Source organism: Camelus bactrianus, chromosome 10, assembly GCF_048773025.1.
Source record: "Camelus bactrianus isolate YW-2024 breed Bactrian camel chromosome 10, ASM4877302v1, whole genome shotgun sequence".
Classification (NCBI taxonomy): Eukaryota; Metazoa; Chordata; class Mammalia; order Artiodactyla; family Camelidae; genus Camelus; species Camelus bactrianus.
Window position 1 is genome coordinate 24,083,337 of NC_133548.1, and position 25,254 is coordinate 24,108,590.

At 54.0% G+C, this 25,254-nt stretch overlaps 1 protein-coding gene across 1 annotated transcript in view; it reads left to right on the top strand.

Annotated features, from left to right (window-relative positions):
• Nucleotides 1–25,254, top strand: part of ABTB2 (ankyrin repeat and BTB domain containing 2) — a 172,487-nt gene that overhangs the window by 140,229 nt on the left and 7,004 nt on the right. The window contains exons 4-11 of the mRNA XM_010964694.3: nt 13,840–13,992; nt 15,243–15,408; nt 18,264–18,353; nt 18,919–19,020; nt 20,937–21,033; nt 21,290–21,425; nt 23,274–23,503; nt 24,886–25,064. Of these exons, the coding sequence (XP_010962996.2) occupies nt 13,840–13,992; nt 15,243–15,408; nt 18,264–18,353; nt 18,919–19,020; nt 20,937–21,033; nt 21,290–21,425; nt 23,274–23,503; nt 24,886–25,064 (1,153 nt within the window). The remainder of the gene's footprint in view (nt 1–13,839; nt 13,993–15,242; nt 15,409–18,263; nt 18,354–18,918; nt 19,021–20,936; nt 21,034–21,289; nt 21,426–23,273; nt 23,504–24,885; nt 25,065–25,254) is intronic.

Below are 25,254 nucleotides of genomic sequence, written 5' to 3' on the forward strand. Positions count from 1 at the left end.
TGCTGTCTGGTGCGTTGGTCCTGCACCCTGAGGCAGGTTCGGGAGGGACAAAGGGCCCGGAGTGAGTGCTGGTTTGACACTAGTCTTAATCCCCAGTTCCTGTGGAGCCGTTTTCACTCAGGCTCGGGTCTGCTCCGAGCTCGAAGCTCTTGTCCAGGTGAGATCCTGGCGGAAGGTGCTGTGTGTCCAGCTCAGCCCTTGGCTGCCCTGATCCGTGTCACGCTGGCCACGAGGGCTTCTGCAAGTGTGTGAACAGAACTCAGAAAACCTGGAGTTAGCAAAGGTGCTAACCTTACGGTCCCCCCCACCCCACCCCGCTCCACTTGAAGTCCGTACCACGGCCTCGGGTCATCCTGCAGGGATCATCTCTGCTACCTTCTAGCAGCGTGACTGGGCAGCCCATCTTTCTAGGCCTCAGTTTCCTCATCAGCAAAATGGTGAAGATGATAAGATGGTTACTCAGGTTAAATGAGAGTGTCCAGCGAAGCACTCAGCTCAGTGCCTGGCACATAAAAGTACTTGTAAATGGTGACCGCCACCCACTCCTCGTCACTGTAATGGTCAGAAACGTGCTTAGATGACGTGTCTGACACTGAGACTAGTCTCCTTCCCTTGACGTAGGATGATGTTTCTTAAAACATGGCTCTCAAGTGGCATCTGGGTTAGTAATATGACTACTAATACAATTACTATTACTACTGATGTCACTACCATAACCACTGTCACTACCAATAATAATAATTAATGAGACAGCTTCCAATATTACCCTACTTACAAACACTCCTGCTAATTCTAGCTGGCGTTACAGAGCACATATTAAGTGACAGATACCATCTTACATGCTTTGCTTATTAACTCATATTTCTCGCTGTACTTCTCTGTCCATCAGCGGGAAGGGGAGAATTATAAAGAGAATAAGAGAATTGTGAAGAGTGGCTTATGAGACTGAGTCTCCTGCCTAATGAGAGAGGCAACAACAAGACAGAAAGGGGGAAAACTGAGCACAAACCACCAGATGGTGTGAGAGGAAGCTTGGTGGGATGGTACCATTACGTTGGCCCCCAGGCCCTGCTGCTGGCCTGGATTCCATCCCGGCTCCGCCGGGTATGAGCTAGGTGGCCCTGGTCATTTAGCCTCTGGCCTCAGTTTCTTTTTAGCCCGGGCCTAATAGTGCCAGCCTCATAGTGGTGTTGCGGGGATTGAGTGAATATACGTAAAGCGTGAGTGCCTGGTCCATGGTGTGTGTCAGTCATCATCACTGTCATCACCACTGTCCTCCTCCCCCTCCCCCTTCCCATGTTCTTCTTCCTCTTCATCATCATATCCCAGAGGATCTTTGAGAAGCCTGGAGTCGCTGAGGGGTGGCATCAGAACAGCCTGGGATTTTAACTGGGTCTTAAAGGACAGCTACCCGACATTGGGACAGGTAGGGTGATGTGGGCAGCAAAAGTCACAGAAGGATTTTGTTGCTTCCAAGTGCATGCTTCATGTCGGAAATGGATCTACATTTTTTTGGAGAGTGGGTTACCAAATTACTTTATTTGAAGGAATATAAGTAGATGTTTTGGTACAACTTATAGGAAAGGTAAAGATATGGATCTACATTTTCAAAACACAGAATTAAGTCTTTGTTTTTGTTTTTGTTTAAAGTCATCGCTGATTGTTGTTTAAGTAGCTAATGCTTCGAGGTGGGGCTTGAGGGGTTTTCCTGTGGAGACCTGTGTCCTCAGAGGTGCCTGTGCAGAGGGGCAAAACCAGCCCCTCCTCTCCAGCTGTGTGGTCTGAGCAAGGCTCCTTACCTCCCCAGCCCTGGTTTCCTCCTGTGTAGAGACAAGATCCAAGCAGTGCCTACTGCCTGGGGGCCCCCCAAGTTCTGGGGCAGTGCCCCCGACACAGGTGAAGTGCATAGCGAGGAGAGGCCCCTCTTTGTTCCAGTCCAGAGGCAGGAGGGGAACGTTCCCCCTCAGATGAGCGCCCTTGGGTAGGCTGTGTGCTTAGTCTGAAGAAGTGGGCTCGTTAATCTTTTGCTCAGCTTGCGAAAGTGCTTTCTTATCAAATAATAGAGATGATGGCAGTGGTGGCTTGATGCTACTGACTTGTGGTTCCCTTAAATACCATTTCAAGAAGATTTGCAATGTTAAACTCTTTTCTCTTTCCACTCCCCACTTTTGTGCATTAAATTTCCATCTGTTTACCCAAAATGGAACTAAAAGAAACAAAAATAGCTATTGGGTGAATTAAGTACTAGTTTCCATGTATTCCCCAGGCTGGTGCACCCAGTGACCTCTGAAGTGACTTGTAAGTGACTTGCCTGTGGTCCACAGTGCACACAGGGAGCCACACCTCCCACCCCCAGTCACTCTCCAGCATCTCACCTGCTTTTTCTTCCGAGCACCTCCTCTGTGTGAAGTTCCCTTGTCTGTGGATGTGTTTGCTTCCTTTTCTGCCCTCCTCACCCCTCTAGAAGGTAAGCACCATGGGCTGGCCCTGTTCCCACTGTGACCCCCAACACATAGAACGTTTCCTGGCACAGAGTAGGCAGTTAAATATTTTGTCCAGTTAATGAAATAAGCTGCAGACCCTAAAGGCTAGACTTGTGTAGTCAGACCATCTGCAGGGTCTCTGCTCTGCCATTTTCTGGCTGTGGGACTATGGGCAAGTTAATGTCTCAGGACTCAGTTTCCCCAGCTTTTCATGGAGAATGGCTTGATCTACTTCCAAAGATTTTTTGAGGGGATCAAATGAGGTAATACACTGAAATGACTTAGCCCAGAGTAAGGTCTTCACACATGGTAGCTGTTATTAGCAAAATTACTGTTTTCATAAACCTGTGAAAGGACTAGAATAACTAACCTGTGTTCAGTGCATAAATAACCAAAAACACTGCTGAATTTAAAAATCACATCTACTCAAAATGAGTGTTTTCTTTCCCTCTCAAATGTACCTCTTTCAGTCCCTGACTGTAATTCCTTCTTCACCCACCCCTGACAATAGCCAGGGGCCCAAGCAAGTGACAGAAGATGAGGTCGACCAGATGTCACAAAGGACTAATTCAGTGAGAACCATGTCAAACAGAGATGTTGTACAAACTTTGGATTTATCTCATCCTACCACCCGAGGATCTCCAAGAACTCTAAAAACTGGATTTCACCCACTCACTGGTTCAAAGACCGAGCAGCGAGTCACACACTCCAAAGCGGAGTACTCATGTCCTGGGCCGCTCGCTTGCTGGTTTGACCGCCACGCCTCCATGTAATGAGCTGCCATTGTCCAGTGTAAAGCATGGGAGGGATATGATCTGATTTATTTTTACATGGGCTGGAAGCATCTGGACAAACCTCTACAGTTTATCAAGCACTTGAAACACCCCACTCTCTAACAGACCCTCACAAGCTCTCAGAGGAAGCCGATTCCACTCCCATTTACAGGTGGGCACACTGGGGTCTTGGGAAGGTGAGAGGGGCAGCCAGGTTCACAGCTAGAAGGAGGCGGATCTGAGTTCAGGCAGGGAGGTCCAATGGTAAGAATGCAGTGAATTCAATGTCCGGCGTGATACCTCATTCCTGCCTCCCAGGAGAAAGGGCAAGAACCTGGGAGCCGGTCTCCCAGTCAGCACCTTCTGCCCAGTGTGACTTGAGCAGCTCACTCTCAACTCCTTGGGGCCTCTTCCCCAGCAGATTGAGTTCGCTGGCTCTGGGTGGCCAGCTGAAGGTGGGCATATGTCCAGCATCTGAGAAGGAGTGAGCCAGGGACTGGGGGGCAGACAAAGGAAGTGGCAGTGCCAGATAACAGGGCATGGAGACAGAACAGGATCCTGCCCCAGCTGTTGACAAGTGCCCCAGGGGCGGCCTGTTGTGTATGACTTCCTGTCCTGTTGTTGTGCCCACCTGTCCCCACAGAGGAGAAGACTGGGAACTGCCAGGCCCAGGGGCCTCCTTCGTTAGGAGTGTTAGGAGGGTTTTTGTAACACGGCAGCCACAATCCCCTTTGTCTAGGGTATTGCCAGGATCCCAGAGAGCGCCTTGGTGCTGGGAAGTCCCAACTCAAAAGGGAATGAAGTTTACTTTCTTGAAGAAGGGGGAGGTGGAGGGGCGCGTGGGGGTGGGGAGGTGGAGGGGGCAGCGTGGCTGGGCAGGTATAGTTCAGCGGTAGAGCATGTGCTTAGCGTGCAAGAGGTCCTGGGTTCAATCCCCAGTACCTCCATTAATAAATAAATAAAAATTTATAAACAAACAAAGAAACCTAATCCCCTCCCCCCAAAAAAATTTTAAAAAAGAAGATGGCTTCTGAGGCTGAGCTGTGGACCTTCCAGACACTGAGGACGTGGGCAGGCTAGGAGCTCAGGCGATGTCTGGAGTCAAGCTGGGCTGCTTTCTGGCATGCTCCTACTTGCCTGCCAACCAGCTCTCCAGATTTCCCTCCTCCCACAAGACTGGCTGCCTCTGACAGCCGCCTCCTTTGCTGCTTTAATATTTGAGATCTGGGGGAAGAAAGCTCTTCGGGGGTGGAGTATAACCCCTGGCACCTTGGGGCCCAGCCCGGCATCCCCTTGCCTGCTGCCTTCAGGGCTAATGAGGCGGTGGATGCAGAAGCTGAAGTCTGGGCTGGGCGCTGGGGCAAGCCTTTCCCCCTCGTGCCTGCCTTCCAGTTCTCCTCCGGCCAGCGGCTCACAGCATTGTGTGTGTGGCAATTTGGTGTCAGGAAGGACCCCAGAATCTTTTCTGTTTAGAGCTAGGCAGATCACCATTGGCTAGCTATGTGACCTTGGACATGTGTCCAAATCTCTCCAAGCCTCAGTTTCCACATTTGTAAAATGCAAACTCATAGTTATACCTCCCTTGCAGGGTGGCTGTATTAGAGGGTAACGTTTGCAGAACGGCCTCATGCTTCCTTGGCATGTAATAGGCCTTCAGCACATCATAGCAATGTGGCTTTGCAGCTCAGAAGCAAGTACCAGTCTTCCCTGGGGCTGCAGTTTGGCTGTGGGTGCAGAAAGCAGGTGCTGGGAGCTTCTTTCCCTGGCTGGGTTGGAGTGCATTGCCTTCTACAGCTCAGCTCAAAGCCACTAGCCAGTCAGGAATCTCCCCCTTACACAGGAGTCCCATGCCTCTACCTTCTCCTGGAAGTTTCTGGAAACTGTGTCCAAAAGTGCAAGGGTCACCATGTTGCCTTAGACTGTGGGGGATGGGGAAGGCCGGTGCTGTGTGATTATACTCACCTGAATCTAAACAGGTATACCTGTTCAGAGAGTCTAAATACAAGACCCATCCCCGCCCTGCTGCCCAGCTGGTGTCTGTGGAATAATAAATGGAGCAGGACAGCTAAGCCCTAGGGTCCTCCCAAGCTTGCCTTCTTGGCAGAGGCTGGTGGATGGTGGCAAGTGCCCTCACTGTGCTTTTGAAAGTGTTGTATTCAGAAGGAGGGGCATGTGTTTGAACGTGTTGGAAGCCCTTGCCTGTCTGGCTCCCACACGGTGAAAGAGCTGTGGTCTCTTGTCACAGATGCCGAGCCCCGGTGACTCTGAGTCTGTTGCACCTTCATGGCAGCTGTGAGCCCCGTAGGGGAGGTGTGGCCAGCAGGCCAAGGGAGCCGCGCCGCAACCAAGTGGAGAGCGACCTGCTTTCATGCAGCTCCTTTCCAGGTGTGTGGGAAGCAGCAAGACCCTGTCCTATTAGACCAGCTGCCTGCCGGCCAGGCCACCACACAGGGGAGCCCTGGCCTGAGAGATGGGCCAGATCCCCCGGGCCTGGCAGCACTCGAGCCCTCCCTGCTGTGGGAGGGAGCGTGGAGGGTGGCGGCCCGCATGCAGTCGCCACTGAAATCTGTATCATCCCGCCCACATAAGATGCCACCCTGGAGTCAGGCCCAGTTACCAAAGACAGATGGCTGTGTCCTGTCCAACGAGGCTCAAGGCCACACTGACATCTGCAGAGCCACGCCTGCTTTTTCCCTCCCTGAGGAGGCCCCGCCCACCGTCCTCGCTGCCCTCCCAGAAACTGCCCCAATCAGCCAACTCCCCAGGAGACTGCTCCCGGGTAGCAAGTTCTCCTGTGAAACGGTTATCTTTCTACCGAGGAAATATTTTCTTTTTTTCTGAAAAGAACCATTTGTTAATACCCAGACCTGCTCAAGCCTCCAAGGATGGAGGACAAAACCCTTCCCCATTTCATGTGCTCACTTGCCAGACTGAGAACTCTGGAGCCCTGCACAGAGTTCTGGATTAAGAGCAGACCCCTAAAAACGTGTTAGCAGCCAGAGGGGTTTGCATCCAGGACTAAGAAATGTGCGGGGTATTTCTAAACTCAAAGGTTGAGTTTCTAATGTGCGCTTCTGTGCTGATGGGGGAGCAGCGTCACTGAGAAAACAGTCTCTGCCTTCAGAGAAGTTATAGTCTGAGGAGAGAGCCAAAGAGAAAACCCTCACAAGCAGAATGATTGCAAATGGGGTAAGTGCTGTGAGGATGCAGAGCTGAGGGCAGAACAGAGACCAGGCTCAGGGCCAGCGGGCCGAGAGGGCCTCCCACGGCCTGGCAGGGACGCTTGAACCAGGTGGAGGTGCTTTACCCAAGTGCCGAATGCTTGGGCGGCCAGGTGTTTGCATTTGCCTGAGACTCTTCTGGTTTGCACCTGCTGCCCTAGAGTTGCTGGTAACAGCACTCCTGTTCCCTTTCAAAAATGGTCCAGCTTGGGTGACACATTGCAGGGTTCCTATGCCTAATACTCATCACCCCTAAGATGAAGGAGGTGGGGCAGGGTCCAGAAAATGGAAGGCCAGGGCCAACTTACAGAGCAGCGGTGGAGTGTACTATTTGGGAGCTTGGATGTTGGGAGTACCCTGCCTGGGACCACATCGCAGCTCTGCCACATACTAGGCACGTGACCTGGGGCAAGTTACTGCAACCCTCCAGCCCTCAGTTTCCCCACGTGTAAAATGAGGATCATCATAGTACCTGTTTCATAAAGGAGATAGGAGGATTAAGTGAGTCAATTGATGTAAAGGGCTTAAAACAGTGCCGGGTGCTTAGCAGATGCTCTGTACATGTTAGTTGTTAGTGTTCCCTAATATTCCTGGGATGCCGTGGGAGCCAGGCCGGGATGCCCTGTTTGTCACCCAATCAACCTTCCATCCCACTGCTCACAATTAGGCTCCCTAAAGGGCAACCACTGGAAAGAGGCAGGGAAATCGCTCACGGCTAATCCTGGCTGGTTGTAATCTAAATTTATATCCATGTGCATATCTGAGCAAATGGAGGTTTTTCTCATGCCTCTAATCTGTACCAGATGGGTTCTAATAAGCAAAGTGTATTCCCCCCCAGGAAGCCCTAAGCCCCACCTCTAGCACAAGTCCCCTGACCCCACATGGAGATTCTGCCAGGGGTCAGCTGCAAGGGTCTGAGGCAGCGAGGTTGCTGGAGGAGATAGGCCTAGGGGTCAGGAGATGGCTGCCTAGCTCTGACTCCAAGCTGGGCCAAACCATTCTGGTTTACCAAGCAATTCTAGAAAAAATAATTAGTCCAAGATGTGAACGGGACTAGAATCACTTCCTTTGTGCTGGGAGTGGAATCTGACTTCGGTGGGACAATGTTGGTTTCATTCTCCATGGACGTTCTGGCTTGGTGTTAGGCCACCGTGGCCCTCCAGAAATCGTGGGAGACTTGTGGGGAGGGAGGGCCTCAGAGCTGGCACCACAGAGCCGACCTTGACCTTCCCAGAGCAGTCCCTGCTTGAGGAGCTGTCACTTTACTGGGGAAAGCTTGGCATCTTTGCAGGTTCCTGCCTTGCCAGACCCAGCCAGACAGCACGGCGGGGAGTGTGCTTCCCAGCAGGATCTGTGAAAAGGATGGATTCAAGGGAAGGTCACCCCGTTCAACCTCAGTGCTCAGCAGTGGTCCCCGTGAAGGTGGGGCAAAGTCAGTGGAAGAATTTAGGGCTGAAGGTGGGAGACATTCAGGCCCACCCCCTCCCTTGACCACCACCTGCAGCTCTCCGGCTGGTCCCTGTGAGACTGCCTTCCTAGACTAAGGGTGCTCACAGGCGGGGTGGGATGGGCTTACAGGGTGATGGGGGAATCTTAGGGAGTGACCCTAAGGCATCCTGGACCTCCCCCAAACCCTCCCCACCCCGGGAGCCAGGCCCACACCCCAGAGCCCTCTGTGCTCCCAGCCAACAGTGGGAGCCCAGCTTTTCCGGGGCTGAGCTCAGGCCGGGTCTCGAGGCCCTGTCCAGCCAGTGGGCACTTCCAGATCTGCCTGCCTGAGTACTTGTACTGAGTCCTCATGGGTGGACATAGTGGGGACATACCTACTGGCCCCAGAGTTGGCCTGCCAGTTGGGGACAGAGGCACAGGCCTTCTCATGCCAGGGGCTCAGGTGACATGGCCTCCAGCTACAGGCTTGTACCCCATCTGCCAGCCTGGCTCTTTCCCCAAGGCCCCTGCCCACCTTGAGGAAGAACAGAGCCTGCTTTGAGCTGGAAATTGGAGGCGTTTCCTGTTTCATGTTGTTAAGACACTGCTTATAGGACTGTAATCCCAATAAATCATACGCTTGCTGAGTGGGGCAGGGTTTTTTTTTTTATTTTTTTCCAGGCTGCAGGGACCTCTTAAAACCAAAGCCTTAAGAAGTTTACTCTCTTCCATTTTTTTTTTTTTTTTTTTGGCAGGATAAAATGGCTTTTGCAGGCCTGGTCCAGTTAAAGGGCCTTGCCAGTCCTTGATACACTCAGGCTCACCTACGTGATTAGCTTCGAGACAGGAAGAGAAACTGAGTCACACCCCGTGGGACTGGTCTTCCTGTTGCTGCCGAACAAAAAGCTCTGTGACCTTGGACCCGGCACTTGGCCTCACTGGGTCTCTCTTTCTTCCTCTCAGCCCCTTTCCTGTTAAAGTCTCGTTTTCTTTGGTGTATTTTATGGACTGCCCCACATGACATTAGTTGTTATTTTCTGCACACAAAGACAAATGCTCCCAGTCGGTGACCCTTTTAAGTGGCTTTGTTTGTCACAGTAGCAGCCTGCCCGGATGCGTTCACATGCACATGCGGTGTTTTTGAGGTTAGGCCGCCAGCAGCACTTAGGGGTGCAGGTCCCTTGCAGTAATTCTGTGCCCACCCCACTCACCACATCACACATTCATGACCCCGTGACCCCTGGGTCTGTGTTGCCATTGCCCCTTCCCCTGTTCAGGGTTCTTGACAGCCAAGGCCAAGGGCCTGCACTGCCAGAAACAGTTTCCAGATCACACTCAACATAGTGGTTGCATTTGTTGCTCTGTTTTATGAGCTGGGGTGGAGTGGGTGGTGGGCAGCCCGCTGGAAGGTTTTGCAAGCTTTACATGTTTATACTTGCTGGAGGGCTGGGAGGTGGGGGGAGGGAGTTGGCTGGACTTGAAGAAGGCTGGAGCTGAGGCATTTAATAGGACCAGATTCCCTTAGCCTTTTCTGCTGTTGGGTCTTTTCTCTGTCAGTAGACACTGAACAGTGGTAGTAGTTAACCTTTACCAAGAACTTACCACATGCCAAACGCTGTGCTAATAAGCACTTTATGTACATATATCAAGCCTTCTTGAGAAGTGGTCCTATTATTTATACCCATTTTGCTGATGGGGCAACTGAGGCTAAGGGCGATAAGGTAACTGCACAGGATTACAGTTTAATTCATTGAGGTGCACTGGATTCCAGCCTAGGGCAGTCTTCCTCCAGAGCCCATGCTTTTGCCCACGTACAGTAGGTACAGCTGTTGTCAAGTAGAAGCTGTGAAATAACAGCAAAAGGGGTGATCATGATGGAAAATGTCTAGAAACCACTGACCTAACTCCATATCTAAAAGAAAAACAGGCCTGAAGAAGGTAATAATCTGCCCAAAGTTACAGAGCCAGTTCACTTGCCTCCAGAACTTTCTCCCAGTGAGGATTTGGTATAGGATCCTCAGACACTTAATCCAGGAGCATGCATGCAAACCACACTTCAATCTAGAATTGGCTGGACTAGGGCAGAACCCCAGCCCCACGCCCCAGAGCAGCCTTGTCTGAGGGATCTGCTACATTCATCTGAGGTAGTGGTTCTCAAAGTGTGGTCTGGGGGACCCCTGGGGTCCCAGAGACTTTTCAAGAGACCACAGGGTCAAAATTATGTTCATAATATCATAAGGTGTTATTTGCCTGTTCACTCTCATTTTCTCACACGTGTCCAGGGCAGTTTTTCAGAGTCTGTGTGACATGTGATCACAGTATCACTCTGATGGCTGACAGGATGTGAGCTTGTGTATTCAGATGTTCTAACATTTTCTGTTTTAATTTCTGATACAGTAATTAGTGACAAAATAATACACACAAACAAAAGCTCTTTTGGGGGCCTCAGTAATTTGTAAGAGTACAGAGGGGATTCTGAGACCAAAGCACTTGAAAACCACTATTCTGAGGTGCCAGACCCAGCCAGGGGGGGAGTCAGTGGCTTGCAGCCAAGCTCAGCCTAAGGGAAAGGCAAGAAGAGGAAAAGAGCCTTTTTCTTTGGGAAGGAACCAAGCAGAGAGCCCCTGGGAACCATGCATCATCAGTCATTCCCAGTCTCCCTCCTCTGGACCCTTCTCACCCTGCAGTTAGGACATAGCCGTGGCCTGTGCAGATGGGAGTTTTTCTAGGGATTTTCCAGAATATCCAGGAATGCAGGCCAGCTTCTCAGCATCCCCAGTGGGCTAGATGAATTACCAGAAAGGAAGTAGTGGCCTGGAACCCAGAGGCCAAGGGAAGGATGTTACTGAGAAAGTCCACGAATTGCTTGTCATTTTACCTTCCTATGGACCACAGGCCAGGGAGGTGGGTAAGCCAAGGAGAAAGGCCTGAAGAGGCCATCTGGGGGCTACAACAGCCTTATTTGTGGACAGGTGGCCACCAACCACCTTCCCAGAGGCAGAGGGACAATCTTAACCCTGGAGGATTTTTGTATATTGAGAATATTAATCAGTGTGCAATTCAGGAGACAGAAACCACCCTAGGTGTTTTAAGCGGGAAGGGATATAATGCAGGGAATTAGGTGCCAACAGAATCACTGAGGGCTCAAGGAGCATGTTCAAAGCTGAACCTCTGGGAATGACTGCAAGGACAATACAGAACTTGTCATCAGGGGGCTACTCCCTCTGAGATAACCCTGGAAGTTGCAATTCAGGATTGATGCTAGAGTCCAGCAGTCTTTGCTGTTGCCTTCAGTGAATAGCGCTACTGCTGCCTCTGAAGCACTCAGGAAGGTGGGAAACGTATGCTCTAATTCTCTGTAGGGGGTACAAAAGACCTCATATTTTATGACTCGGCTTGCTAGCAGAAACAGGCCACAGGGGCACAAAGGTGGCCTCTTACCTCACATCCATTTACCAGAACTCTTGCAGCTGTAGCTTAATGATGACGTTCAATTTGCAAAGCAGTCTGGGAAATGTAGTTTTCAAATTTCTACCTCTCCAACTAAGATGGTAAAATGGAGGCCGAATGAACCCATCCCCAGTATCTGCCCACCAATTATCAACAATGCATTTTTTCATGTGCCAAGTTGTAAGAGGCACAAGGCAGAAGAATGAATCATGACACCATCTGATTAGATTTCACGGTCTCCTGAGTTCCCTCTTGGATTTCCCCTGGTGCAGCTGGGAGATGCTGCTTGGAGGTTTCATGGCCACACTTAGCTGTCTGTCTTGGCTGTTGGCCATGATAAGGAAGAATGGCTGGCAAATCCACAGACTATCTTTTTGTTTATACTTCAGTCTCTAATGCTGGTGATTTAGATAAATCCTTCCCCTTGGATCAGAAGGAGTGATGTGTAGAAGCATGATTCTGAGCTTGCCTTATAGCTTTGTAGTGTAAGAACTGTAAAACTCAAAATATCTGGAGGGAAGTCAAATGGGCATTCACAGTCAAGATCTTGTAAACATGCACAAATGGATTGTTGTTCCTTATTGGTTTCTACAAGCTCCCTGTAGAGAGTCCTGGCTTCCCACTCTAATGTGTCAATGCTGTGCCCTTGAAAAGTGTATGGCATTCTTTTCTGGGCAGAAACAGGATGTGGTCCAGAACTGAGAACTTGGGTGCATTATGCTACATTCCTGATGCCTAGCCATCCTTGCAGTCATTTGGTTTATTGAGGATCTGTTGCGTCTAAGCCCCGTGCTGGGCATATTTTGGAAAGTGAGAGATGATGAAGGTATCACTCTAGTCCTGAAGATGAAAAGTCTAGTTGGAAAGATGGAATGGAGTTCTAAGGGATCTTGGAGAAGGAAGAGATGATTTTCTTCGGAGAAGGCATCTGAAAAGGCTTCTGGAAGGAAGTGGCATACTAAGCCTTGAAGGATAACTAGGATCTGGACAGGCAGAGGTGAGCTCCGGTTCACTCTGATTTGTCCTTGTGTAGAGGTGGGATTGGGCAGGGTGAGCTTGAGAACCGCAGATGTCTGGTGGCCTGGTGTGTCCTGATGATGGGTGCATGCCAGGGCTGGGAAGTAGGTTGGGGTGAGGTTCTGAGCATCCTTGAAGGCCAAGGCTACAAGGCTTCCCCAGCCTGTGGCCTCCTCAACGCCACAGCAGTTGGTACGCTCAGTGCACCAGTGAAGTGACTCAAACCTAGGTATACTTTCTGAAACATCAAAATAACTTCCAAGTGAACCACCTTCAAGAATCCTGATTATTTTGTTTTTAAAAAATAAATAAACAAAAACATCCTTTGCCCTCAAGGAGAGAAGCTTTTAAAACTTCGAGGATGAGCTAAACTTTTGGAGACCTGAGGCAGGTCACCTGTGGGCCGTTCCCGGTGATTGCCTGCAGCTGACTTGCTCAGGAGCTGGGGAGGGAGAATGGAGGCCTTCTTCCTGGACAGAGTACCTCTCTGCGTGACCAGGGGAAAGGTGGTGACAGCAGGGGCCTATCGCACACATGGAAGTGGGGCGTGGAGGGGCAGCCAGCACGAGCCAAGACCCTCTGTGGCTTGGGCCCTGCTGGACTGTAGAGTGGTCTTCACTGTGGGAGACTCGTGAGGACTGGTGGAGAACAGGGGTCAAGCTTGGTGGGGTCAGGGTGGGAGGGCCTGGGGAGGGGAGGAACGGGCCCTTAGTGGCAGAGTCACAACTTTGCTGACCACCAAGGCACTAGTCACCTTCCTGCAAATGGCGCCCCCTGGTGACGCACAGAACACCTGTGACGGGTGCCCCTGAGTTTGTAACTCAGAGGCCTTGCTGAACCCCCGCTCCCTGCTTCCTTCTGGCTGCCCCACACCGTGGCCATGGGTTCTGGGTGTGACACAGGCCCCGGGACCATTCCTCCCTGGAGGACTGGGAGCACCAGGCTGGGCCACCCTGGCCTGCCACAGGAGGTGACGCAGGCCCACCTCAGCCCGGGTGCCAGTTAAGGAGGGAGTGGCTATCACCCCCGCATAACAGTGTGATGTGGGTCATCTCCTCTGGCCTCACGAGGACCCTGAGGAGTGGGCGCTGCCCTGTCTCACCAGTGAAGAAAACAGCCTCGGGGTGTTGTCTGCGGTGATGGGGCACAGCTGGGTTTGGAGCCCAGGTCTGTTCGACTCTTTCCTCTGCAGTCAGCCTCTCCCCTCCCTGGAGACCGGAGACCCCATCTGAACTCTTTGGATGGGGCAGGAGTCCCTAGTTCCACGTGCTGGCTAACCCCTTCTTTCCTCAGGCTCTGCTGAAGGCCCCCAACAGGAATTCCTTCCTACTCATGAATGTCTGTGCACTGGGATAGACTGGGGTCTCCTCCACGGCTGTCCTCTGAGAGCCGGTGCTGAACGGGGCCCCCTCTGCACTTCAGGGAGCACCCCGCCCAGGCTGACCCTCTCTCTCTGCTGCCCCCCAGGCCCTTCATGCTGCTGCCGCCGCTGATGGAGTGGATGCGTGTGGCCATCACCTACGCGGAGCACCGCCGCAGCCTCACCGTGGACAGCGGTGACATCCGGCAGGCCGCCCGGCTGCTGCTGCCCGGCCTGGACTGCGAGCCCCGGCAGCTCAAGTATGGAACTGGGGAGGGGTGAGGCGGGGGTCCGGCTTCCCCACCCAGCCCTGGGTAGACCCTCTGCTCCCTCCTCTTCCTGGATCCGGAGGGGCAGCAAGCAGAAGCTGCAGCCCGTTCACTCGAGCTGCTCTAAGGCATGTCCTGCACAAGCCCACCTGTTAGAACCGATCTACTCCGGCCCCCGGCTACGCTCAGATGCGTCCTCTGCAGCCGCTGGTCTGGCACACAGAGCGGACTCACATTTGGATTTGGGCGGGAGAGCTCTCGCAGTCTGACTCTTTGGGATATTTGGGGGTACACGGCAGAAGTGGGTCCTCCCTTCCTGTGATCACCACCATTTTCCTGAGCACTTCCTAGGTGCAGGCTAGTCCTGAGCCCTTCCTTTTTATGTGCATTTCCTCATCCTCATGACAATGTCAGAGGCAGACAGGCTGAGATGCCCACATTACAGATGGAGAAGGTGAGGATCAGGAGGGATAGTAACTTGCCCACAAATACTTAGCGGGTTACGTGACCGTGTTCAGATTTGAACCCAGGCCCCTATGGTGCCAAGCCTGGGCTGTTCATTTCCTTGCCAGTGTGCCTCTCTTGTATTGGACTGGCTTCCCGAAGTTGTTCCAGAGAGGGCTTTCTCTGGCTGCGCTTGACCTGGGAGAGAGTTAGTTTTTTGTTTTTTAACCTCTTCTCTCTCCATGGCAAATAGCAGGACCTCGTTCTAGGGGCATGTACTTTTTACTCTTTGGCTCAATCAAGGCTCCAGGCAGCAGCCAGCTACTGGAGGCCTGTGGTGTGCCCTCTGCAGACACAGGTTTTCTCTGTGACTCTCCTTGGTAGGTTGGCTTGGTTGCCACAGAAGTCTGGGCCACTCTCTTTGGTGCTTCTGGGCCTCACCAGGAAGCGCTGAGGGGAGAGCATGGAGAGCTGAGACCTGGAACTTGGCCTTGGCTTCTTCCTCCTCGGGGTGGTCCCCTGAGAGATCATTTTAGATGGGCCTTCATTTCTGACAAGTGATAGCTCCCAAGTGCTCAGAGCACTTGTTTAACGTGTTTCTAGAACAGCCGACGTGTGTGCTCCTTATGTCACTGAGCATGACAAGGCCGGGCACTGCTGATTACACAGTGCTTCCCAGTGCTTCCCCACCCCGTCCTCACACCACGTCCGCCTAGCGCAGCTGTGTCTCCTCTCACTGGGAGGCAGTGTCCCAGCAGAAAGAGCCATGCTCACATGCCCCGCTCTCTTCTGCACAGGCCCGAATGCTGTTTCAGTTCCTTCCGGAGGCTGGATGCGCGAGCGGCTACTGAGAAATTCAACCAGGACCTGGGTTTCCGCATGCTCAACTGCGGGCGGACGGACCTCATCAGCCAGGCGATCGAGGCCCTGGGCCCCGACGGGGTGAACACCATGGACGACCAGGTGCGTCCTGAGCACTCTGCCAGCCAGGCTCAGGGGCCAGGGGCCATGCACAGGGATTCGTGATTGCCAGAGTCGGTGGCACTGTTCCTTCTGTCCCAAACCTGAGAGACCCACCCACTCAGCTCTGTGCTTCTAAGCGGAGCCCTGCTGTGCAGGTGGAATGTCAACCCAGAGACGTCCCTAGGGCCCCTGGGAAACCCTTTGTAACGGGGATTCTGCTTCCCCTCACTGGAAGGATGGAGGCTGTCCCGGAGGGTGCAGGGCTGGGAAAAAGTTCAGAAAAGTTAGCTTGACAGCAAGCTATGGATAATAGTCACTGAGACTTGTACCAGAGCATCCTGTGTGCCTGCCACGTGCCAAGCCCGCACACATCCTTGCCTTCATGGGTTAACGTTCTAGAGGAGGATACTGAGAAGCATGAACACATAAAATACAAGAGTATGTTAGTGAAAAGTGCTGAGAAGTTAAGTGAAGCCAGAAAAGGGGATAGGAGGTGTTGGAGGTGGTCGACAATTTTAGGTAGAATTTAACTTGAATTTTTTGGTTTGCTTTGGTTTTTGTTTCTACCGTGAACAGCTACCATTCATATAGCACTGACTGTGTTCCAGGCATTGTTCTAGGCGCTTCTCACAGATTAACTCATTTAATCTTGACCACGGCCCTGTGATGTAGGTACTGTTCTCACCCCCTTTTAAAGATAAGACAACTGAGGTACAGAGGTTCTCATTTACTTAAGGAGCAGAGCTGGGATTAGAGAATCCGAGCAGTCCGACCTGCTGTGGAAGACCCAGTTTGTTTCTTTGATGCGGTTTTGTGAGTGCTTGCAGTGTGGGTCGTGGCCCCGTGGTCTGGAAGACCACACAGAAGCATGGGGGAAGTGAAATGATAACTGAGGGGTCACATAGCGCTCTCAGATGAGGTGACAGCACAGAAGAAGGCGTGATGAGGCACTTGGCAAACCCAAGCCCGAGTGGACCTGAGGGGTGCGGCAGGAGCAGCCAGGGAGGGCTTCCTCCTGGAGGACCTGAGCTGAGCTGGAGGGAGGGCAGATCGGATGCAGCGGAGAAGGGGGCAAGGCATTCCAGGGAAGGGAGATGCTGGGAGCAGGAGCATTGGGATGGGACAGGCGGGCACGCGCTGGGTTAGGGGAGACCACGAGGCTGAGGGGGATGCTTCGGCAGGGCTACAGGGGCAGCAGGCAGTGTGTCGGGTCTCCCTGAGGCACCTGCCAACGCCGGCCCTGGGCTTTGCAGGCGCATTCGTCCCGGGGCAGTCGTCCTCCCCCAGCAGCGCGGTGGGGAAGCCCGTGGACCCTGGCTTCAGAGGGACCTGGGGCTTAATCCTCCACGCTGTAGCTGTGGCATCTTGGACAAGCTCCTCTACCCCTCTGAGCCTGTTCCCCCACCTCCAGCACAGCGGGGTGCCAGTGAGGTTAGGAAACTTCTGAGTTGGGCGTGTAGTAAATGCTCGGTGAATGTTCGTTCTGGTTTTTGTCGTCCACGTGGTGATGATCTCTGAAATCTGTTAAGTGGCCTCTTTCAGTTTAGCCTCTCTAGGTGCCTGCAGTGGGGAGGGGCCAACACACAGAAAGGAGTTTTTCCTCACAAGGCTCGTAGCCTGGTGGACACTCAGAATCGTGTATGGATGTGTGGCGGAAAAACAAGCCAAGGATGTGCCGAGGAGAATGAAACAAAGTCAGGTCCTTGCTCGGTGGCCGTTGGCTTTTCTCTAACTGCTCGGTCCTGTTGGTCCCCTCGGCCTTGGTGTTTGTAGAACGATCTGGGTACACGGGCCTCTCACCCATAATTCATCTCGGGCCATTTCTTTACTCTGGGCACTAGGCAGGAATTTATGAGGTAAGGAGATCTTGTCTACACACAAATAACCTAATAAATAACCTCGCAGGGCTGCAGACAGACCCTTGCCAGGATCCAGCTGTGGGATAACACTTTCCACAGCTGCCTTTGCTGTTACTGGCCACGGAGAAAGATTCCCAGCCAGGGAGGCAGCCCCGGTAACCGCCCACCTAAACTCAGGGAGGGATTGGGCCTCAGCTTTCAGAAAAGCTCAGAACTGCTCACAGCACGAGATGTTAAAGTCAAGCACCTCTCCACCCTCGTCACCCTCGTGAGATGCCTCAGAGGGAGAGCTTCGCAGCTCAGGCAGACCTGGGTTCTGTTTGAGTTCATCCTCTCAGTCCTTGTGTGACTTGAGCAAGTTAACCCCCCTCTCTGCTTCTCACCTGTAAGGTGGGGATGATAACAGAACCTCCCTAACAGGGATGTCATGGTCATTAAATGAGGTGATGCATGTGAATCACTTCACACGGTGACTGACAAGCCTGGGATGGGTCCGGGTGTGACGGTGTGACAGTAGCAGTGGTGGTGTTATTGTGTTATTGTAGTTAGTTAGCTCGACCAAGGTAAGCTTACTCTGTACTAAGCACTTCATACACAGTAACTCATACTCTTTACAACAACCCAGTGAGGTAGGTACTGTTATTATTCCCATTTTAAAGATAAAGAAACTGAGGCACAGAGAAGTATAAGTAACTGGTGCAAAGTTTACAGCAGAGGTAGCCTTTGTACCTGAGTCTGGCTGCAGGTCCTGTGCCCCCTGCCCCTCTGGTGACCTGCAGTGCTTGTGGAAAAGTCCCTACGTATCCTTCAGGTGTCATGTCCAGTGGCCCTACAAGGAGCAGGTGTCTTGTCCAGCACAGGACACAGGATTGTTCAGGATGAGCAGCTGGTTAAGCAGGAGACCTGTATTTGTGGTTTCTGGAGCAGACGCCTATGGAATATGTGTCTTCATGTTCTGTTTCCAGACAGTTTAGCATCTGCCTTTGGTTCACACAGGGTATGACGCCACTGATGTACGCCTGTGCTGCTGGGGACGAAGCAATGGTTCAGATGTTGATTGATGCTGGAGCAAACTTGGACATCCAGGTGAGAAAGCCCCACAGGGCTGTACCGGGCCCCTGTCCCAGCAAGAGAACACCCCAAAGTCTTCATTGTACATGCTGGGTGCGATATTTTGGACAATTGGATAGATGTGTCTCAGGGGACTGGAAATATGAGATGCACAGAGATCACAGTTAGCAAAGAGGGTTTTTCTTCAAGATTTGAGCTTTCTATCAGAGAAGAAGTGAGCTCAGGGGATTTGAGTGAAGAAAATGGCATCATTCTGTTACTGTAGCACCTTTCCCCTTTTACCAACTGAATCCCTGGCCATTCCTACCATCCCAGATACTTCTAGCTCTACCTCCCTCCGACGCATAAAGTGCTTTCTATCTGCCATCTCTCTGTCCAGGGCAGACATCACTAATTGAACATCTTTTTGAGCCTTATCCACATAGTGCTCCAGGCAGACATTACCAATCAAATGTAGAAAGCACTCAAATTGACTCCAGGTCACTGTCTCTGCAGGGTTCCCTTAGCTCAGGCACCTGTGTCACCGGCCCAGGAATGTCACTTACCAAGGAAACACTGATCATCTGTGGTATTTTTCTAGGTTCCAGGCAACTCTCCCAGGCACCCCTCCATCCATCCTGACAGCCGGCACTGGACCTCACTGACATTTGCAGTGCTGCACGGACACATCTCTGTGGTCCAGGTGAGTTCCTGCCAGGTGTGCAGGGTGCCCTCAGCTTGCTCACCTGCGTGAGTGGCAGCCTGGAATCAGAGACACCAGAGGCGCTGGTGAAGTTCGGCTCACTTGGTCAGGAGGGCAGAGACCCACAGGATTTGCTTTAAGGAGCAGGTTTAGGTGGGAGGAGACGTGTGGGGCTTTAGGGAGTAAGATGCAGGCCCCAGCAGTACCAGGCCTGCCTGGCATCTCTGCATCTGTTGCTGGAGTCTGTGCAGGTGTGCTCCGTGTCTCTCCTCCAGCCATCTTCCCGACTCTTAGCTTTATCTACTCATGAATTCTCTCTATCATGCTGTCCTGGTTCTGCACCTCCCTGTTTGCAGGCTTAGTCTCTTAGCTTCCCATTTCCTGAGAGAGGACTCAGACTGGCCCAGCTCACCCATCAAGCCAAGCCACGCTGTGCCCACCGTGGCCCTGGTAGCTGTGGCTGGTGTGAGGGTGGGGTTCAGGCCTAGAAGTGGAAGCTGTGGACAGGGCACCAGCTACACTGCCCCTCAACTCCTAGACTCCTCTCCTCAGGCCACGGGTCCAAGGGTTCCAGCACCCCTTCCTGGGAGTTGGTATTACGCCCTTGCCGTCTGCTAGATTTCAAGTCCTCTGAGGGCAGGGGTCACATCCTCCCTCTTCACCCCTGTCCACACAGCCCTAGCCTAAAGGAGGGACTCAGTAAATGAAGGTCACTGGCCTGGCTGCCACCTCCTGCCTGCTTTTTGGTGACTGCCCTCCTGAGGACCTGAGCAGAGTGCCACCCTAGCCCAACTGGCCTGCAGGGCTGTGCCCTGGACTGGTGCCCAGTTTCACCCCAATGGGCAGGCCTCTTCCTCTGCCGCCTCGGTGCCTTGGCTCAGGCAGCGGTGCCACGACTGGTTTCTGACTGACAACAGCCTCTGGCTGGCAGCCGCCCTCCCTACATGCTGTAGGGAGGCTGAGAGGTCAGCCTGGACCCCTCGCACCTGGTCTCAGGTGAGGGGCGGGCGGGTTTCCAGACTGCCAAGAGCAGGCTCTGAGGAGGCTTTGGTAACCCAGAAACCTAGGGGGCCTCTCCCTCCCTCCAGAGCAGCCCGTCAGGAAAGGTGAGATGGGACTGAAGTCACCTGTCCGAGTGGTGCAGACACCACCCCTGCCCCAAGGCAAAGCCAGCCAGCTGGGCGGGAACTGCTTGGTATCTGTTAACCCTGCCCCGTGTATCCCCTGCAAGGCCTGCCCCCGCTAGAGTGGGGAGAGGCCACCTGGTTTCCCAGACAGGGAGTCCCTGCCCCGGCCCCGCACCTCCCAGCCTTGGGTAGCTCACCAGGCCTCTCTGATGGGAACCCTAAAAGCCACTAGGTATTGAGCCCCTGTGGAGAGCTGAGCACCATTCCCCTTAATCCCCAACAATGCTGCTAGGCAGGTCTCTCTCCCATTTTCCAGATGTGGAAGACGAGGCTTGGAGAGTTGAGCTACCTGTCCCAGGTCACCCGCTGGCCATGGCCAGCCCTGGCACTCAGCTCTTTCTGACTATAACACCTCTGCTCCCTCTGGAGCCCCAGTTTCCCCTGGTTGATGGGGGGGGGCGGTACTTTCTCTTCTGCTCCTCTGCACGAGTTCTCAGGAAGATCACAGCAGCCAGTTTGTAGGGAACTGTTGAAAAGAGAGAAATAGCTCAGAGGTCCCCACAGCGTAGGGGCTTGGTCCAAGGTCACAAGAGTGCAGGTGAAGAGTCTAGACACGTACTGCCCTGAAGAGAACCTGGAATTCTAAGGTTCTGCTTCCTCAGCTGCCCAAGGTAAGCCAAGTCTTGGTCACATGCCTGGGGGGACCTAAAGGTCCCTCACCAAAGCCTCCCCTGCACATACCCCAGACACTCCCTGCCACACTGAAGTACCCGCCCTGTGCCCTGACAGTTGCTGCTGGATGCTGGTGCCCACGTGGAGGGCTCGGCAGTGAGTGGCGGCGAGGACAGCTATGCAGAGACACCCCTGCAGCTAGCCTCTGCAGCTGGTAGGTACTCCGCTGCCCTGCCCACGAGGGTCCCCGACTGCCTTCCAGCTCTACCTGCCTCTCCCCGCAGTGTCACCCAGCCTGGCTACGCTGCACACACACAGACCCCTGCGGCAAGCCTTGAAAACCCTCCTTCTGGGCCCCTGGGGGCTCCCCTCACTCCACTGTCTGTTTCCACCATGCCCAGTGCCCCGGCAGGCCCAGCAGAGGGACACAGTGAGTGGTGAGAGCATCCTTGATCCACCTTCTCTTTCAGGGAACTATGAGCTGGTCAGCCTGCTGCTCAGCCGCGGCGCTGATCCCCTCCTCAGCATGCTCGAAGCCAATGGCATGGCCTCCTCCCTCCACGAGGATATGAACTGCTTCAGCCACTCGGCCGCCCATGGTCACAGGTACCCACCTGGGGTCCCTACCCCGTGTGCTGTGGGGGCATGAAACAGGCGCTCAGGGGCCTTGATTCCCCAACAGGGAGTAGAAGACTGAGGCCTGGAGATCTTTCCAGAGGTGGCAGGGGGCAATGGGGTGGCTGCAGGCAAGCCAGCCAGAAAGAAGATACAGGTCTTAGGCCAGCATGGGGGCCCCAGAGGTTGGAGGCCCAGAGGCGCTGGGTGGTAGATGGCTTAGAGGTCCCATGGCCACTTCCCAGCAGATCTGGGACTGGAGCCTGGGGCTCCTGATGCCCAGGGCAGGCCCTCCTATTTCCCTGTAAGACCGTCTACCCTGCAGCCACCCAGGGCCACCTCAGGACCATGTCCCTTCTCGTGCCCAGGGTGTTTGCTCCAGGGGCTTCCACACCACATATGGCTCCACCACAACGAGGTTCCTGGTAGCTCTGTGGGAGATCATGTCCTGCTCCAAGGGCAGATGGCAGACCTTGCTTTGTGGGGGCCAGGCCTGCCCAGGGGTGTGGTGGGGCGGGGATGATACCAGAACCATTAGGTAGCTCTGCGGCGCAGAGGGAGGCAGAGGTCAGTAAATGGCAGAGAAGGGCAGGTGGGACACCTACTTCCTGTTCCCCAATGCTGTTCTTAAACCCAGACTGTGCCCTTGCTGTGGTCCCCTCCCTAGAAAGCTTCTCCACACCGTCTGTCCCCCTGCCCCACACCCACCCACCTCCACCAGCCTCGCCCTCAAGCACCACCTTGCAGGTCACCGCCTCCAGGCCTCTCTAACCCACCCAGGGCTTGTATTTTCCCCCGTCACGGCCTCTTCACCCCACGCAGTTTGCCCATCTGCTTCCCGCTCTCCCTCGGGAACACGGGATCCTCGGGCTTCACGTGCCAGTGCACACCACAGACTGGGTGCTCCATAAACTCACTGAGCTAACAAAGCTCAGGATGGCCCCAGATCCCTCAAGGGGGTCTCTGCATGGCACAGCCTGGCCTCCATCATGGAGTGGACGCGGCGGGCAGGGCTGTGGGGAGGAGGCTCCCCTGCCAGGTGACCTGAGGGCCTGCCCTGCTGCAGCCATCCCAGAGCCCCAGGCCATAGATGTGACAACGAGCCTGGGACTTGGAGCCCTGGGTCTGAGTCTGTATTCTGCTCAGCGTGACCTTGAGCGAGATGTATTCATCCCCCGTAAATGGCGAGGTTCCTGGGCTCTCACAGGGTTAAATGCAACCATACATGGGAACGTGCTCCGGCGAGCATCCAGTGTTCTTCACGTCCATATATATGAATGAATTCTGTATTACATGCACTTTCACTTCACTCTTACTAATAAAAGGAAAGGAACAAATGAGTACAAGCATGTCCCGTGTCGCAGACACGTTCATGTGGGTAAAGTTGGCTGCTATAAGGGGAGCTGCTGTGTGTCAAGCTCTGCGTTTGATATCATCACACTGGCCTCACATTAACTGGGGGAGGATGATGCTGACACCCTGTCCTACAGATGACAAAGCAGTCAGGGCTCAGAGAGGCAGAATAAACTGCCTGAAGTCACACAGCATGGCGGAGCCTGCTTTGCCCCAAAGCCCCAGAGCCTGTTACTTCTCAGCAGTACTTGGAGGGCAAAAGGGAGAGGTTCCCTGCAGCCTCCCTGCCTCACCCTGGGGACTGGGGATGGGAGCTGCTGGGAGCCCTGGCCCAGCCTCCCTGGGAGGGGAAGACCATGATCCTTTTGTGCCCACAGAAGCTCCACAGCTGCCCATCCGGGCCACGGGTCGCTGGGAGGCAGCTAGGCGGGCACCATCTATGGTGGGGGCCTCAGGCATCCCCTTTGTCCATCCCTTTTCCTACAGGAATGTCCTGAGGAAGCTCCTGACGCAGCCGCAGCAGGCCAAAGCAGATGTGCTGTCCCTAGAGGAGATCCTGGCTGAGGGCGTGGAGGAAAGCGATACGTCGAGCCAAGGCAGTGGCAGCGAGGGGCCTGTGCGGCTGAGCCGGACGCGCACCAAGGCCTTGCAGGAGGCCATGTACTACAGCGCGGAGCACGGCTACGTGGACATCACCATGGAGCTGCGGGCGCTGGGTGAGGCCCCGCGGCGTGCGAGTACACGCGCACATGCACACACGTGCACATTCTGCGCCTCCTGAGGCCAGCAGAGGCCCAGGCCCAGAGGGGCAGATAGGCAGGAGGCAGCTGAGCACAGGGTGGGGCTCAGTCCACCCTGTCCTGGTGGCTGATGGCCAGAACAAGAGGCACCCTGAGCCTCAGACTGCCCCCAGCAGGCACACATCTCGAGATGCTCACACCGGCTCCCTGCCCTCAAACCCCCCACCGTTCCTGGTCACAGCCTGGGACGTGTAGCTCTGGGACGAGCTGTAGCACTAGGGGTCAACATTTCTGGTCAGCTCTGTGCTCTCCAGTCCCTAGGCCAGCCTCCTTCCCTCCCTCCTTGGGTCTGCAAGCCTGCAGATCTCTTTCGTCCCAGGACAGATCTGGGTGAGATCCTAGGTGTGCCACGTCCGGTGGTGCTGATAATCCTCCTCTAAGAACGTGATGTCGCGTAAAGCCCAGGGCCCCGTGCCAGCTCACCGTGAGCACTCAGTGCACGATGGTCGAATTGGTAGTCTCAAGCCTCAGTGTTCTTCTCTGTGAAATGGGAATATGACTCCTGTATACACTCAGTAAACCAGAGATGCAAATGCTACCTACGTCATCAAGTCCCCAGGGAATGCCGTTGGTCCTTTTTCTCAATCCACAGTGAGGCTGGGGGGGTGGGGGGAGAAGTAACCTAATTATCAGGAACATTGCTAGTTTTTGTCATGACCTTTACAAAGTAGTTTTAAATTACTCTGTGGCCCCACCAACACACTCCAGGGAGCTGGTAAACAGTAATTACATGGCACTGGATGTACACAAACAGACCAGTGAGCTGGGCATTGGGAAGAGCCCTCCATGATAGGACAGGGTTCATTTCAGGCTTCTAGACAGGCGTGGGGCCCTGCGTCCTCAAGCACCCTGCATATCCTCTGGGCCTCCGAGTCTCCCCGGCCACCCTTGTAATTAATGGGTCCTCTCCTGTAAGTAATTGCAGGGCCCAACAATCAGTGGGGCCAGTGTGGGTGCTGGGATGACACTTGAAGTTTCCCAGACTGAGCTATGGATTTTCAGAGCTTGGGCTCCCCATACTTGGCCTCCCTATACTTGGCCCGGAGCCATTCCTCCACCTCATCTGATGGGAACCTGGGACCCCCTCTGATCTCTCAGGGAGGCCCGCCAGGGTGAACGAAAGCTTTCCTTACCGACACGCAGCAGGCAGGGCGCGGTTGGGGACAGGGCTGCTTCCTGCTCTACAGACATCGGGCTCATGGCAGGAAAGCCTGCCAGGAAGGGGCCGTTGTGGGGTGGGGTTGGTGGTCCCTGCGGGGAGCGCTCTGCCAGGGGGATGACTGCCTGCCCGTCTCCAGGTGTGCCCTGGAAGCTGCACATCTGGATCGAGTCCCTGAGGACGTCCTTCTCCCAGTCCCGGTACTCGGTGGTGCAGAGCCTCCTGCGGGACTTCAGCTCTGTCAAGGAGGAGGAGTACAACGAGGAGCTCGTGACCGAGGGCCTGCAGCTCATGTTCGACATCCTCAAGACCAGCAAGGTGAGTGTCGCCAGGCAGGTCCCTGCCCCAGGCTCAGAGAACCCCAGGTTCTGGAGCTCGGGGCCCCGACCTACCATGAGACGGCCACATTGTCTGATGCAGACAGACACGGGACCTCCACCCCACTCCTGCCATGGAAGGACACAGGCACCCTCACACACGCAGGTGGACGCCCACCCCACACCCAGAT